General features: G+C 33.7%; 1 protein-coding gene across 1 annotated transcript in view; it reads left to right on the forward strand.

Annotated features, from left to right (window-relative positions):
* The first annotated feature begins 10,991 nt into the window (after positions 1-10,991).
* LOC128165986 (uncharacterized) overlaps positions 10,992-16,525 on the forward strand; it is a 32,574-nt gene continuing 27,040 nt past the window's right edge. Inside the window, exons 1-2 of the mRNA XM_052830909.1 lie at positions 10,992-11,078; positions 11,832-12,027. Coding sequence (XP_052686869.1) covers positions 10,992-11,078; positions 11,832-12,027 — 283 coding nt within the window. The remainder of the gene's footprint in view (positions 11,079-11,831; positions 12,028-16,525) is intronic.

The following is a 16,525-nucleotide window of genomic DNA, read 5'->3' on the forward strand; positions in this document are numbered from 1 at the left end:
GTTGTTTGTCTTTAAAATAAGTATGGTGATATAGATTGTAGTTTCATTAATTAGCTTGCTCTCCTGATATAATTGGTATCTGTGTTTAGCGTGAAAAGGAATTGAACTTTAAATGTCAGTTAGTTATTTTTTTGGTTTTATTATACAGACACAACTAAAAAAATATTTGCGATTCGTTTTTGCATTGTTCTTGGAGTTGAACGATAGACTTAAGAAATAAACTCTCCTCCAAGTATTAATATCGTTGGCATGCATGATTGTGTATAATCGACATGATTCAAATCTGCTGGACGTGTGCAATTGATCCAGGGCAGCTTATAATAACTTGCATTGTTGACTATTAAAATTTTACAAAGCGGACAAAGATTTAAGATGGAGGTAGAATAAAATTATTTATACATTTAAAATGAATTTACGATAGGCATTGCACAAAGTTATTATTAAACCTGAAATTTCTCAAATTAACATATACCTGCATATTGTTATTTATATGAAAACGGAATTTATCAATTTTGATAACATGTATATCCTATAGGATAATTTCGTTATTTGTGATTTGAATAAATGAAGAAAAATACATGAAATACGTAGATCTAAAGGCTAATATCGGATGATATCAAAAGGCTATAATTGTTTTATTTTAATATTTGTGAATAAGTACTTGGTAGATACACTTCAAAAGAAACGTGGACCCATTAACAGTACTTATGGAGCACAAAAAGCAATAAAGTTTCTTTTTACTTCTAAAGTATATATCTTCTTAGCCTTCAAAGTCAAGCTGGAACTGGTATATCAACATTCATTTGCATTATTCTTCTCTGGATGAATTAAGGGAATCTCTAGCTCTGAAAAGTCGACCAGAACTTAATATATACATGTACGTGTGATTCAAAATGAACACTCGATTTTTTTATGAATCTTATTTATGTAATTGTATATAATAAGTAAGCGTTAGTGTCAATAATATGTTTCAAATTAAAGCAGTCTTTTTTGTAAAGAGATATTGCGTGAAATGAAATACTTGTCTGTCTGTCTGTAAAACTTATTATCCTCGAAATTCCAACAGCAAAACAATTTTGTTTATGGTGTATATAGCGTTGATACCAATATTTTTGATGGACGAAGGATCTAAGAGTTTTCAATTTTGGTTGATCATCCAGAGCGAGGATGTGTTGTGTGCCATAAACCAAAGTGTGTAAAAGAAAAACAGTATGGTCTTGCGAGCTTATTGTACATACAGTGTACCTGCTGCAAGGAGTTGACTATTGTATCAACAGGGAAGAGACACAACATTGGAGCAAATGTCCAAGGTCCTTTTGATGTGAATACTAAACTTGGCGTTGTTAATGTATGTATATGAAAGTATATGATAGTGTTGTTCTATGCAGATCAATGAGAAAATGCTCTGATATACCATTGCAAGACTGCATTATTGGATTCTGTGATACTCTTCTTATGTTGAAGAATCATGCATCTTGTAATACCACAAATTCAACTCTGTAGACCCACGTGCCAGAAATTCTAGGCTGTACCTTCGAGGCACATGATGCACTTGAAGACTGTACATATCTACAGAAACTTGTCGAACATCACAGTACAGATTCCTATTACTTGAACTATACTTTCAGTATGGATTATATGATGCAAGTTGTACTCCAGATGGAAGACTCTAAATCTAACTTGCAAACATTGATGCCCTTGCTAACAAACAAAACAGTGTCTGAGAGCATGGTGAAAAGGATGTCTCTCCCTGGTCCTTCGGTGCATCATCTGCAGTTAGCGTACCAAAGAGGAGGCTTTAATGGTGTACAAAGTGTACTGAGTGAATGTTTTCATGGAAAACCAAGAGTAACAAAGCGCAGGAACATTATTACATCTGTTGTTGACTTTTTGAAAGAAAGCTAACTCTTTCTCATACATGATGTAAAGACATTTTCTTTTATTTCCATGATTATAATACTGGATACAGCACATTTTTATTTATTTATTTTACATCTACATATCTACTGAATGTTTTTATGTGCAGCAGTCAAGTGTAATCATACTCTACTGAATACAAATTAACAAAACCTTGAAGTCACTTCTTTTTCCTTATATAAATCTATATGGGTGATAATGCATTATATAATGGATAAATAACGAGATAGTGTTGAATAGTTTAGAGAAAACATTCCCTCCGAGGGCCGAAGGCCCGAGGAGGGGATGTTTTCTCTAAACTATTCAACACTATCTCGTTTTTTATCTTACTTAAAAAAGTTTCCCCCATTGAACCTCTAAGAGGCCTTGACCCATTCATTTATCCAACTGTGCTGTAATACAAAAGCATCAAGCTCATTTGAGATTCCAATAATACAATACACAATAGCCAAACCAAACACATTTTATTCATGGAGGAGTGAACAGGTGCACATTTTATAGTAAAACATTCCGCTGTACTAAGCAGACTTAAATGTAGATGATGAATTTTTTAACGCAAAGTACATTCAATGTATATAGATGTAGAGGTCTACACTACCGGGAAAGACACGAATACCGTTTGAATGATATTTTAGACTTGCAAGGAGAAAGGACAAATCAGAAATTTGACGAAAATTAACAGACGATGATTTGTTAAAAATGTTATAGGAGTCTTGTGAAGTCAAAGTGCGGTAATATTCCCAATATTGTTAAAACTAAGGAAAAGGAGTGATATAGTTCAAGGTTCAGAGAGGAAGTCTTAAAGTGTTTATGGAAGTGATTTATATGTGATCCCAAATCTATCAAAATTAAGAAAAGGAGATATTTCTGCTGAAATATCATTTGTGGCTTATCGGATATACATTTACGGATGACAAGATTCTATAAATTTGGATTTATGTTGGAAATACATGTTTTAACATTTTGTCATTTTTATTTGTTTTATGCACTGTTGGATATTTGAATATCCAACTGACGGGCGCTTGGATATTAAAAATATCCAACTGCCCATCAGTTGGATATTCATATATCAAACCACTGTTGATTGAATAGTGAAAATAAACGTTGACAAAATACAATGGATGACCTCATAGAAGTTTTTAACTTTGAAAAACGCATGGAAACAATACATATAAATGCTTAATTTATTATTATAATCATTAGTATGAGACTGTAAAACGTCATTTGCTTTAAAATTTACACTTTCAATTTTTGGTACCTGAGGATCGGAAAACCTTAAAGCCATTTAAAAATAAAATCTATTGAATAAAAAAAATACATTATTGCTAGCTGTCAAAATCTAAACAGAAGTACTTAAATTTGGTGATTTTTTTTTACTAGTATCAGTGCCGCTATCCATAAAGTTTACAGCTTAAGCCCTATCCTATCCTGTATCCAGTATCCTGCATCTTGTATCCAGTATTCTATTCTATTTATTGATTCTATTCTATCTATTCTATCCTATCAGATTAAAAAAGCAGATTTTTTTTTAAAGAAAACGAAACTGCCGATAAATTTATTAATTGTTCATCAATTTTATAATATAATTATAGACTTTTTTATTAGTTATTTATCGTAAATATGATAATCTATTCTATGTTATACGGTGAACATCAAGATTTGAAAGTTGCTTGGTTATAAATACATAAATATCGTAAAAACAACCAAGAATAACAAAAGCTCGAGAATATTTGAGCTACATCTTGCTTCGTTTGCAAGTTTCTGGTTAAACGGTTTATTAGTTCGTACATAGTATTTTCTGCTCGCAATTCGCTAAGATTACCAATTTGATTTATATATAACCTAAAAAATGCCTATTTTGTATAAATTAAAACATATTATTGATTAATTCGTTATTTCTTTTTGTTAAAATAATCCTAAAAATTACAAAAACCGTTCTTTAATTTGATTGGTTGATGAATGTAGGATAGAATGGATAGGATGGAATGCGTTTCTATTCAATCATGTATTTTGTATCCTATATCCCGTATCCAGCATCCTATCCTATCCTATCCAGTTTAAACTTTATGGATAGCAGCACTGTATTTTTTTTATATTTACATTTGTACATTCAGTGTATATTTCCCAATATCTTTGCATTGGATCCGGAAATCTGCGACGTTCAATTTTCTATGAATACACTTTGATAATACATGCGCCATGTACACAAATATAAACATCTCCACGTGTTTTGAGCATGTTTATCTTTCTTCGATTAATTGAAACGTTTAATCTTACATAAATTTGATATGTACTTTAAAATGACACTTATGAATATATATCTACTCCTCAATAAAAATGATTTTTCTCCAAAAAGTTTCTGGCACTATATTTTTAGTCGCGGAAGCGAACTAAATAACATGTTAATATGGCTATTCCATGTATGTTTCATATCCCTGACTAAGAGCGTATATATTGGCTTTACAGCGACAATACACAATATTTCATAAAAATAGACATCAGTATAGAAATATAAATATAAGCATTGAATGCTTATTTTTGGATGTCATCGATCTTATGACACACCAAGCGGTGCAGACAAATTATTATACCGTGCTAACACGCGGTATTTAATTTTTCTGCACCGCTCGGTGTGTCATAGGACCGACGACATCCAAAAATAATCATTCAATTCTTAAGTAAAGACAGCACAATTTGTACGGGAATATCAAAATTTACGTAAAAACAAATGCGTCCCCGTGTCATTTTTTTTTTCAATAAAATTCGATGTACAATATTTACTATATTCGGTAATATAATTTTATTTTTTAAAGTTTAAATGATATTTAAGAAACTGTTTATACAACATAGCTATAAATATGTTATATATGTTATATTGTTAATGAGTGACAACTGTGGTATGTTACCTTTCACATCATGCAATGTTACGTTAAACCATTTCTCATTGCGTCACATTTAAACAGTTGTTAACATACTACGCTAAAAAGATGGTCCGAAGTAGATGCCATTAAGAACATGTAATCAATCTATATCTCATACCTGTAAAATGTTGAATCATACATCAAAAGTATGATTATCAGCAAATTCTAAAAGCTCTCTGTCGATATTTTCAACCTAACATTTTGTATTAATGGGTTCTAAGATCAGATTGTCTGTGGTTTGTACAGAGTGTTAGACTTATTCTCCTGTTAAAGTTAGCATTGATAAAAGTGAGCAAGCCCATATTACTTGAAAATGCTTCTCATAATTAATGGCAGGGTACGGATTAAATACATGGCTAAAATTCGTCAAATAACGTCAAAAGGGCAGGGATTCCCATGAAATAAAAATGGAATAGGGATTTCCTTTTAATATGCACATCATTCTTCACATTGTGTCATTGATACCTACAATGCTTTACCAAAGTCTGTGAAGCAGTTTAAGGAGTTGCACTGACAAACTTGCTACATGTATATTCAATATGTGGCTAAATTCCAAAGATAAATAAAGGAAAATAGATGTACTGCTAATATGCACATGTACACATTGTTTCTTAGATGCAATGAACTGTTTTACAAATTTTTGTGCAGCGGTTATGAGGAGTTGCGCTGAAAAACTGTTCATAACTATATTCTATATAAAAGCAAAATTTTAAGTCAAAATGGGCAACGTTCATCAAAAAATAATGAACCGGAATTTCCTGGTACCTACCCATTGTGTCCTTAATACCCACAGCATTTTTCGAAATTTTGTGCAGCAGTTCAAAATGGCTACGATCAGCTTATTTTACTTAACGTTATTGGAATGAAATTCATACAAAATTAAGACAACAATGTGTTTTTAATAAAGATCTATTCAGATGCAATGTTACAGATAATGTTTTTCTTTTTATAAATTGTTCTATTTTTTTTAAAAATAGATAGTTTACACAGCGCAGACACCATTGTCCTGTTATAAGGAGATGATTTTATCGCTTTTGCAGAAAATTGAATCTTACGTAAGGTTCCGGTCGGTTTTGAGTTACGAATGTTTATTGTCTTTAGAATGTTATTTTAAGACACTAATAAAAATGAAATATTAACATATTAAACACAAGACGATTCTGACAGCATTATGCAAATGGTCTTTTTCTAACCTTGACATTGGAAGCTTAAACAATATATAAATAGTGCCTGTTTGGGAGGGTAACAGTTGAAATTGACACCCCGAGAAAACCATTGTCAACCGACGCGAAGCGGAGGTTGACAATGGTTTTCGAGGGGTGTCAATTTCAACTGTTATCCTCCCAAACAGGCACTATTTATTTTGTTATACTGAATGTCTTAATTTTTAAGCAAATGTTACTGCTTTCATATAGGAATAACGTGAATTTTACAGCGAACCGTACGCGCGCATAATTTTCGCGCATGTAACAATTTTTAATGTTACCCGTTGCTAAGTGCGTTGCTAACGCTGAGGGTAATAGAAAGGATTATGAACTGCGTCTTAACCAATCAGATTTCAGTATTTAACATGAAAGTATAACAATAACTATTAACTAATGGTTGGGAGTGTCTGTCTAGGCCATTTATTCACAATCATCAAAATACAAATTATGCGCCATTCATCAAATCGATATGACAGCATAAAAAACGAGTTCAAGCACAAGAAATACCACCTTGACCCAAGGAACCTGGGAATAAAAGTGCCCCGTGGAGGTCGCATTCTTTGCAAAATTCTGCCGAATGAACCACGATCCGTGGTACATCCGCCAACAAACCTAGGCGGTCAATTTTGCAAACAATACAAATATACCAAGTACTTTAGTTGCAATGAAAATCAGTTTTACATACAACCCCAAGTAAATAAAAAGTGATTGCATCAATACTCAAAAACTTCACATCAAATCATCTGGCCTTGACAAAGTTTACTATTTAATAATTGGATTAAATCTGTCAGTGGATGACATGAATTATAAGAATGCATTCTTTAAAGAAGTTACAAATATTTCATTTTTCAAATTACACAAATGTATGCCATCTTTTGAAAAAAGGATACTCTGTGTACCGAAAATATCAGGATAATTTATGGAGGCCCCACATGCATTCTTAGCAACAAATTTAGCAAGAGCTGAATTTATTCTAGTTCTATAATTTTCTCCATCTTTGTTCGTAAGGCAGAATGACCAATTTTAACGTGGCAAGATATGTGACCACACAATAAGTGTCTTTGGCAAGAGCTTTGTTGTTTTAGACACTGTCAACTTCATGTACTTTCGTAAGCCCCTTAGTGTATCGTGAGGGTTGCCGATATCATTGCCACCACAATGTATAACTAAAAGTCTTGGGTGCCCATTACCTGCTTTAGCATTTCCTAGATTGTCTGGTACAACCGAGACCAAACCATACCCCCTATTCCTTGCCAAATCTGTCTCTGTGATGTTATTTAGTCCCAAGTTGTCATTGATATTTTGTTGTGCATATTTCCGAGCCAAATGAATTATAGATGATCCGACGACCCATATGCCATCTGAAATAATTTGGAATCAGTACATATTAAAAGTAAACACTTAAAGAATTGGTCTGATGTATGATTTGTAAGCAGAGAAATTCCATCTACCCATGATTCTATTTCAGATTCAGTAAACTTATATATAAATGGGTGGCCCCGCCAATTCTAAAGGAATGAGAGTTATAAAAACCGCTAGATGTACGCATGTTCAAAAATGATTATCACCTAGACAAGGATAAGGCTGAGCCCCAGGAGCTAGCTAATGAAACTTCCAAAACTGAAAATTGATAACAAGAAATAGCGTCTGCCTTATTGTTCTTAACACCTGGAGTATGCTGAAATTTGATTTGTATGCTTTTCTGCGAAGTTTTGATAACTAAGGCTTTCAACAAAATCATGACTCTCTTATTTTGTGATGTCTTGTTGTTAATTATATGAACAAGTGCCAAATTATCAACATGCAATAGTAATTTATTGCAAGCTAGTGTGTCTGCCCAGATTCCTAACACTATTAGGTCAAGTTCCAGAAAAGTATTATCTTTCTTTCCTGAGACCAATCTGCTGGTCAAGCTTACCAACTCCATTCATCACCAAATACGACACCACAACCATAAGCTCCTGATCAGTCTGTTTAAAATTCGAATGTATCATCCATAGACCAGTCTACAGTTGAAAATTTTGTAAATCCATTAAAATTTTCTAGAAATACAACCCACATTTGAAAATCTAACTTTATTTCATATGATATCCTAATACCCTAATAAAATGGAAATATCTAGCAATTTTTCAAAAAAAAAAAATGCTCTACTCGCAGACAACGCTTTTATGACAAATGCCAATGAACCTTCAATGGATTTTAATTCTTCTTTGTTACTCTTTTATATACAAAAATTTACCATACCCAGTCCCGATTAAATTTTTTTAAACAATGAACAAGACACAGAACATCCCATTGGTAAACACTTGTCTATGTAATATTATTTATCAAACTTGTAACCAAACAGGCAAAATTCTCTTGGACTTGTTAGTAAAAGCCTATAAGCACTAGAAATATCCACTTTTGCCATTAGGTCCCCCGTCCTTTAGTTTGAATTATGTGAATTGCATCATCAAATGATAATAAGTGGACAGAACAAAATTGCTGATCAATGTAATCATTAATACTATCTCCAAATGGATGGGACAAGTTTGTAATCATGCGCTACCGACCTCGGTTGTTTTTTTGGTAATAAGCCAACTGGGTTTCATCTTAAATTGATATTGGTGAGACTGAAAAAGGACCTAAAACTTTACCAAGATCTACTTCCTTCTAACAACTGTGCAACTTTCCTGTCTTGATAATTTTTAACTAAATGGTAAAGATTATTTACTTTAATTGGAGTAGATCCCGATTGCCATAATTTTTTGTGTAACCGGGCAGAATTATCTCTGTGGGAATCTAGGACGGAACTGTTTGATGTTATTGTTTGCCAATGTTATTCTTGGAATATCTACAATTCAAAGAGGAATGTGAACCTTTACACTTCACAGATATATGCAAGAACCTTCAATTTCGTTTTTCACATACTCCATGAAAATTGTAAGAATAGCATTAAAACTGTTTTGTTGAAGTTGCTTTTTATTTTGGACAACTGGCTGCATATAAAAATAACCATAATTCTGCATCAACTGAACCCCAGCTGAGACTGGAATCAATCAATTATTTTAGATTATATTGAACACTGTATTCCCTCCAGTTACAAGAATTTGGTAAACGCTCTGCACCTTTTTTCAATTGTAGCCATGTATCAAAATATATAAATGAACGGCTTGCGAAGAATGCTTGGCACAATATATAGAAACAAAAATTAGAAAAGCATATGTCCATTGTGAATATGATACTATCGTTTGTTTCATTTTTGTATTTTGGTTTGACCTGAATCACCCCATCATGATATACAATATGATGCTGATTATTTGATCCAGGTTCTTTCATTAACAATTTGTTGAGTGCAATATGATAATTATTCCAAATCTTTTCTTTTAATGCAATGGGTACCTGAGCTCCAATGATGATCTTACACTATGGAAAGGTGTGGGGTTTTCAATGCCAAATAAACAATTTGTACCTGTATTGGTGCTAGATCCTGCTACTGAAGGCTCGACTGACTGCTGGGTGAATGCTGACTGATCCAATGTTGCACTTGCCCGGTCTAGAACACGTTGTACAGATGGTTGTACTACAAGGACTGGCAAACTTTGGCTTCTATCATAGCTTCTCCCTGTAGTCTCGGTAGCTTAGACTGTGGAAGGACCGCTAGAGGACAATATCACAGCAATTTGCACTCGACGCTTGAGAGGCTACAAATGCTCCTTTGTAGGAGGTCTAGCATAAGGGTTCTTGGATTTAGACGTCTTAAGTTTGCTAGCTCTCAACATCTCTTAAACTTTGGATGCACTGGATTTTTTTCTGAGACGAATTTGTACCACCTATCAACTCTGGTTTCAGTAGGAAAATGAAGTAGCAACTGCGCATGCCTAGTCATATATATGTATTAAACAAGATTTGTGGATCTTGCAACAATGACAGTTAACAAGAGTTATGGATCTTGTAACAATGACATAACACATATGCTTAAAATAACCTGGTTAATCCAGAGATGATAAACCCTGTTATATACATTTTTGTATGTATATCTACTGTCATAATTTCAATCACTACAATATGCTCATGTATGTATTTTGTGTTTAATATTGAACACCACATTGTGTTATAACTACTTATGTAGGATAGGGGGTTCTAAGTTTTCAGAACTTGTGTCTTATCCTTTTGATTTCCCTCAAGCAATAGAATAGGTCAAATCAAATCAAATCAAACCTCTGTTAATTGTCTCAAATAAAAAAATGCTAAAAATTTTGCTGAACGACTTTTGAAAAAAAAAACCCAGAGCCGTTAAAATGTTGGTGTTTGAATTTCATTACGACAAGTTGTGCATGTAATCACTTAAAATCTACTATTTATTTATTAATTACTCGATATTGTTGTAATCATTTTGCAATCCGTGCATAAAGTTATTTCAACATAATTTTTCAATGCCAAGTGTATCGTCATTTCCATCGACAGCTACACGTAACAACAAACTCTGGGGGAAACTTAACCAAACCGGAGATAATAATGAAAACCAGCAGAGATCCAGGTCTTTGGTCTCAACCAGAGGACAAGATCGCTCTATCGGTCTTTACTACTTGAGAGTTAGATGAAAATCAGCCATTTTACAAGCAAGGCAAAGTAATATGTTTATATCAGATGACCAATACTTTATACTTAGTGAACACTTATCACTTTGGTTTAGTGTATACACCTCGCAATTTGTTATGTGGGTTATAATAAATTAATTCTTTCTCTTTTTAAAAATCATATAATTTCCTCCAAACAATATTTTTTTTCTTATTACATAAATTCATTTAGTTTGCAATTATCTGGTAAGATAGGTACCTTTTGTTGTATGAATAATCTGTTGCGTTAGTATTTTTTGTCAAATCACTGCACATCAGTGAAACTTAACCCAACAAGTTTAAAGGGCGTTTGTAAAAAATTTTAAATGCTTATAACAAACATGCTTAAAATGGCGATCTGTCTAAATCAAAATCGAAACCAGCTGTGTTTTATCTTTGGTTTTGTCCTTCTGCTTTCCCCGATTGACCTGCCCCAGGTAAGTCAAAGCGTATGTATCATTCATAATAAAGTATATATCGTCTTTCTAATTATTTATGCATAGTTCACCTTAAAACAAAGCAATTTATATACTTCATGTTGTCGCTCTTGCACTCGATATTTTCCGCCACAATATGCACGAATTGTTATATTGCTACAGGTGTAAGGTAAGTTAAATCCATTTATTTGTCGTCTGCGAAAAATCGACAATATTTGTGACAATGGCTTTTCTTTGTTTCTGCATGATTAATTATGGTAAAGTATGAAAGTCGAATGCAAAATTGTACGTTACTTTTTTACATATGAAATAATCTAACTGAATCTGGACAAAAGTTGATCATGTTGTAACGGTTAATTAATCTCTAATGATTCTGCCCTTGTTTTTTGTGGTCAAGTAAATTCCAATATACGATAGTAAACATTTCTTTCAAAACAATTTGTCTTTGCATTCATTTCAAAAGGAAACACTTTTTTTAATGGAACAAACCTATTTCGTATAAAAGGTGTATTCTGAATGATAACGAAGTATCGGATAACCGTTGCAGCCTGAATAATTTAGTATTTAAATTTATAAGGAACGACGGTTATGTCACAAACAGTATATGTTTTGACAGAAAAATGTATAACATCACAATTTAGTAGTTTTGCGTGGTGCTTAAAGAGTTGAATATGAAACGATTTCAAAATAAAAATTTCGCAGAAAATACTCCTGTCAACGTAATATAATTGCTTTGTACTTTATTTGACAAAGGGTCATATAATGGAAAATTCCTACAAAGTGAAAGTTTGTCCATTAAATAAAATAGAGTGGAAGAAGGCATCGCAAAGACTAAACTGCACAGACGATATGGAGAATCCTGTAAACAGATACCACTGTCTACCTGTCCATAACTTAACTGCATTAGTGGAGTTCTGCTATAACCAGATCAGACCTCGAGTTGTGAAAGGTATGGACTGCATGAATGACTTTAGGCTGATATATCTTTATTGCGTGAATGTATAAAAGTCAAATCCCCCTTACGAAATTGAAATATATCTTAGCATGTCCCCTTTCCTATATTCTGCTTACCATGAATTAATTACCCAGATTGAAAACTGTTATTAGGCCTTTAACGTGTTTCTGCTGGTGTTAATTTATGTTTCTTTAACTGTAACAGTGCATAATTAAACTTGCAAGCTGCTACTTTTTGCACAAAAGAAATGGACAATTTTCATAATAAAATTATGAAAATTGTGATGTTAGTCTGACAGTCGAAGATAGACACTTCTGTCGCTTGATTTCTTGGTATGCAAGAAAGGTTGAAGCCAAAAGAGACATGGGATATTCTTGTAACCGTATCAAAACAGTATTTGATCTGATAACAATTCATATCCCAGTTCCCACCCCCACTTTTTTTGCAAAGTTAGACCTAACCAGTAGGCACTTAGCATCAGGAAGGGGCCAGACCTCCTTTTTCTTGCAGAAAACATAATTGTACCTAAATTTAGGTTAAAAAGATTGAAATATTAATGGTTATATTGAAAATTGGAGACATAGGAGTAGTAGTAGCCCCCCTCCCCCTCCCCCAAACGGATTAGGAATTTCATGATCTGGGAAAAAAATATTTTGGTAGGTAAGATTTGTTTGGAGTTAGTAGTAGCCCCCCCCCCCCCCCCCATACGATTTTCATGATTTGGGGGATTTTTTTTTATTGTCAAGATTCCCGAAGATTAGTTTAGCATCCCCCCACTTTCAATTTGCTTCCGACGCCTCTGCCGACCATATTTCGTTCATCTTTTAAATCGGAACGTCTTTAAAAATACACTTACACAAACAGTTTTTGGCATTTAAAAAAAAATCAATCTTCATCTAAAAACAAATGAGCTACAAAAGCTGAAAGATGTGTGAAAGCACTCTTAGGTAGTGTAGATTTAAATTTGCCTGTAACCATGATCCCTGGTAAGGTGATGCTACAATTGAGGTAAAATAAATTGAGAAAAAAATATTGATTTTTTCCCCTCAAAAATCGATGGGCCAGGAAAGCCGACTACTGTGTGAAAGCATCCTCAAGAAGTGTAAATTTAAGTTTGTTCAAATTAAGATCACCTGTGGTAGGGTGAGTCAAAATGTGGGGTTAAATTTTTTATAGAGAAATAGATAGAGAGATTTTTTAAAATCTTCTCAAACACTGGTTAGATAAAGCTAACACTTGTATGAACAAATCCATAAGTAGGGTATATTTAAGTTTGTTCAAATCGTGATATCGGGGGTAGGGTGGGGCCAAAACTATAGGTTGAATTTTTACATATCTTTAGACAAATCTTTAAAAAATAATCTACATTTCATTCATCACTATATTTTCCCAGTATGACAATTTTAAAGATATGTGTATCTAAAAACAAGGAAACAAACTTGTCTCATCGCTATTACACACCTTAATGGGGATGTGCGGCCATCATGTACATTTGAGAATAAAAAAGTAAAAATTTCTTGAACTGGTTTGTTTCCGCCCAAAGCTGGTCAACAACGTTGTCAAAGATGAAAAATCAATAATTATGAGGTTCTAAAGGCATTCAGAAGTTGAAGTTCCATTCGCTTTCGCTATTCACTTTTCCAATAGCGAATAGAATTTTGTGTTCGGTTCGCTGTTCAAATTACTGTAAACATGCATAAAAAAGTATAAATAAAGTTCCATATAGACTTTTTTTAAACCGAAAGAAACAGAAATACGGTTAAAAATATTACTTGCTGACCTGACCTGAACATTGACATAATTAGCTACCTGGCGAAGAGGTAAGAAAATCATCATCTTATGTGCTATTTCATTTGGACAATCTTTCAAGGGGCTGGCTAACACCCTGTATCCCATATTTGGGTCTTCATATTTGGAGGGGATAGGGACCTGAGAATGTCCAGTCGACCCTAACGAGGAATTGGGTTTACACGACCACTACCAGGTTTAGCTAGCCTGGCGAAAATACGAAATTTCGTACAATACAGTTATAATGGGAATATCTTTCTAGTTGGTGGCTAACATCCCCTATCCCATATTTGGGCCTTCATATTTGGAAGGGATGGGGCCCCGGGAAAGTCCAGTCGACCCTGAAAAGGAATTAGGTTTACACGGCCATTAACAGGCTTAGCTGGTGTAGCGATAAATAACGCATCAAAAATAAATTATATACAGCTTGTTTTACACGTAGCTTTGTTGTTTGAAATTCATATACTATTAGCTTACCTGAGCTGAAAGCATACCTGAGCTGATCACATTTTATTAGCTGTCGTCCGTCTGTCTGTAAGCTTCTTACATTTTCAACATCTTCTCAAAAACCACTGGGCCACTTTCAACCAAATTTGGCACAGAGCATCCTTCGACTAGGAAAATTCAAAGTTGTGAAAATTAACGACCACGCCCCATTACAAAGGGAGATAATGAGGAATTATTGGAAATTTTCGAGAAATTTTCAAAAATATTCTCATAAACCATTAGACCAGGAAAGCTGAAACTTTTGTGGAGGCATCCTCAGATAATGTAGATTAAAAGTTGTGAAAATCAAAACACCGGGGTAAGTTGGGGCCACAATGGGGGATTGAATTTTTACATATGAATATATAGAGTATATCTTTAAAAATCTTCTTCTCAAGAATCATTTGGCAAGAAAAGTTGAAAATTATGTGAAAGCATTCTTAGCTGGCGTAAATTCAAGGTTATAAAAATCTTGACTACCGAGGGTAGGGTGGGACCACAATTGGGGGTTGAATTTTTACATAGGAATATACAAAGTAAATCTTTAAAAGTCTTCTTCTCAAGAACCATTCGACCAAGAAAGCTGAAACTTGTGTGGAAACATCCTCAGGTAGTCTTGATTCAAAGTTGTGAAAATCGTGAACTCCGGGCGTAGAGTGAGGCAACAATTTTTTTTTGGGGGGGGGGGTGCATTTTTACACGTTAATATATAGAGTAAATCTTTAAAACTCTTCCTCTCAAAACCATTAGGCAAGGAAAGCTGAACTTATTTGAAAGCATCCTCAGGTAGTGTTGATTCAAAGATGTGAAAATCGTGAACCCCAGGGGTAGGGTGGGGCCACAATGGGGGTCGGCTTTTTACAACTTACATAAAACATTTATTAGAAAAGCCGGGGGCTATTTCAAAAGTGTTCGAAAAATGCTCCTTTTCGCTTTTAATACACGTAGGTCCCATTACACGTTCCACTCCCGGACGACTCTCATAAACTACTAAAGGATTTGTAGGTTAATGTTTACCAATGCAAATAATCAACAATTGATTGGAAATCGATGACTTTTCCCTTGAGTGAGATTTCATGTTATAACGTTCCTCCCACCATAAAATCGAAAGTGAAAATATGGACCACAGTTTCGCATTTTCACTTGATAAAAAGGGCTGATGGTACTAAAGTGTCATATATCAATAAAATATACACGAACTTCTCTATCCACAAAACAAGAAAATAAACATTCTAGCAATTTATGCCCCTCACATAATCACCCAAACATTACATTTTCATTTTTGGTAAAATTTTACCGGATCTTTCCTGCATACCTGTCCCATGCCACCAACCGAAAAAAAAAAACGAAACAAGAAAGCATATCAGTTTTTGACATAAAAGTCAAGGTCGCCTTCAATATTGTAAAAAAAAACGCCCAAGACACAAACTAATTTTTTAGCAGCAATGAACCCCACCCCCGCACATAAAATACATGTCTGCCTTTGCTTCGACTAATTACTTTGTTTTGTAACTTTATGATGTGAATGAAGTCTATGTCAAACGGGTGTGTTGTTTCAAAGAGATAATTTTGTTTGGCGGGGGAGAAGGGAAGGCTCTAGATCTACACATGGTGATGCCAGTTCTAGGCAACGTAGGTTTTATTTTTGGTAAATATGATGCTAGAACATATATTCCAACATTTTACCCACATGCAAAATTGAGAGATTTAGAGAATTGAACTTATATTCTGGCAACAAAATATGCCAGATATTTTATAAATATTAATGACCAGTACATGTATGCATTTATTAAAAATAATAATTTATCGTTTTTAAGAAAATAAAGACAATGCAGGAAAGGGGTGGCTTGATCACAGCCCCCTCGTAATCTACACATTGCCAGTTCAGATAGTCTAAATTATATAAATTATATATAACTATATTCCTAGTCTGTGAGAACGAGCTGTATGATTAAAAGGTTACAGACATAAACACTAGCATACATGTATATCTATATACTTAATACGCATATTTATATAAACATGTATTAGACACCCATGTATAAATATGTCAAAATACATTCAAGTTTTAAATTATTTATCACATGATGAGAAATTAATAATTAATTCAGAAATGCAAACTAAGGCAATGGCCATTAAATACAATCTTTGTGAAGTGGAAGCTTTAGTCTTCACAACTACGCACCAAGCTTAATTTTACACTCGTACAAACTCCTTT

The sequence above is a fragment of the Crassostrea angulata genome, chromosome 10, assembly GCF_025612915.1.
Source record: "Crassostrea angulata isolate pt1a10 chromosome 10, ASM2561291v2, whole genome shotgun sequence".
NCBI lineage: Eukaryota > Metazoa > Mollusca > Bivalvia > Ostreida > Ostreidae > Magallana > Magallana angulata.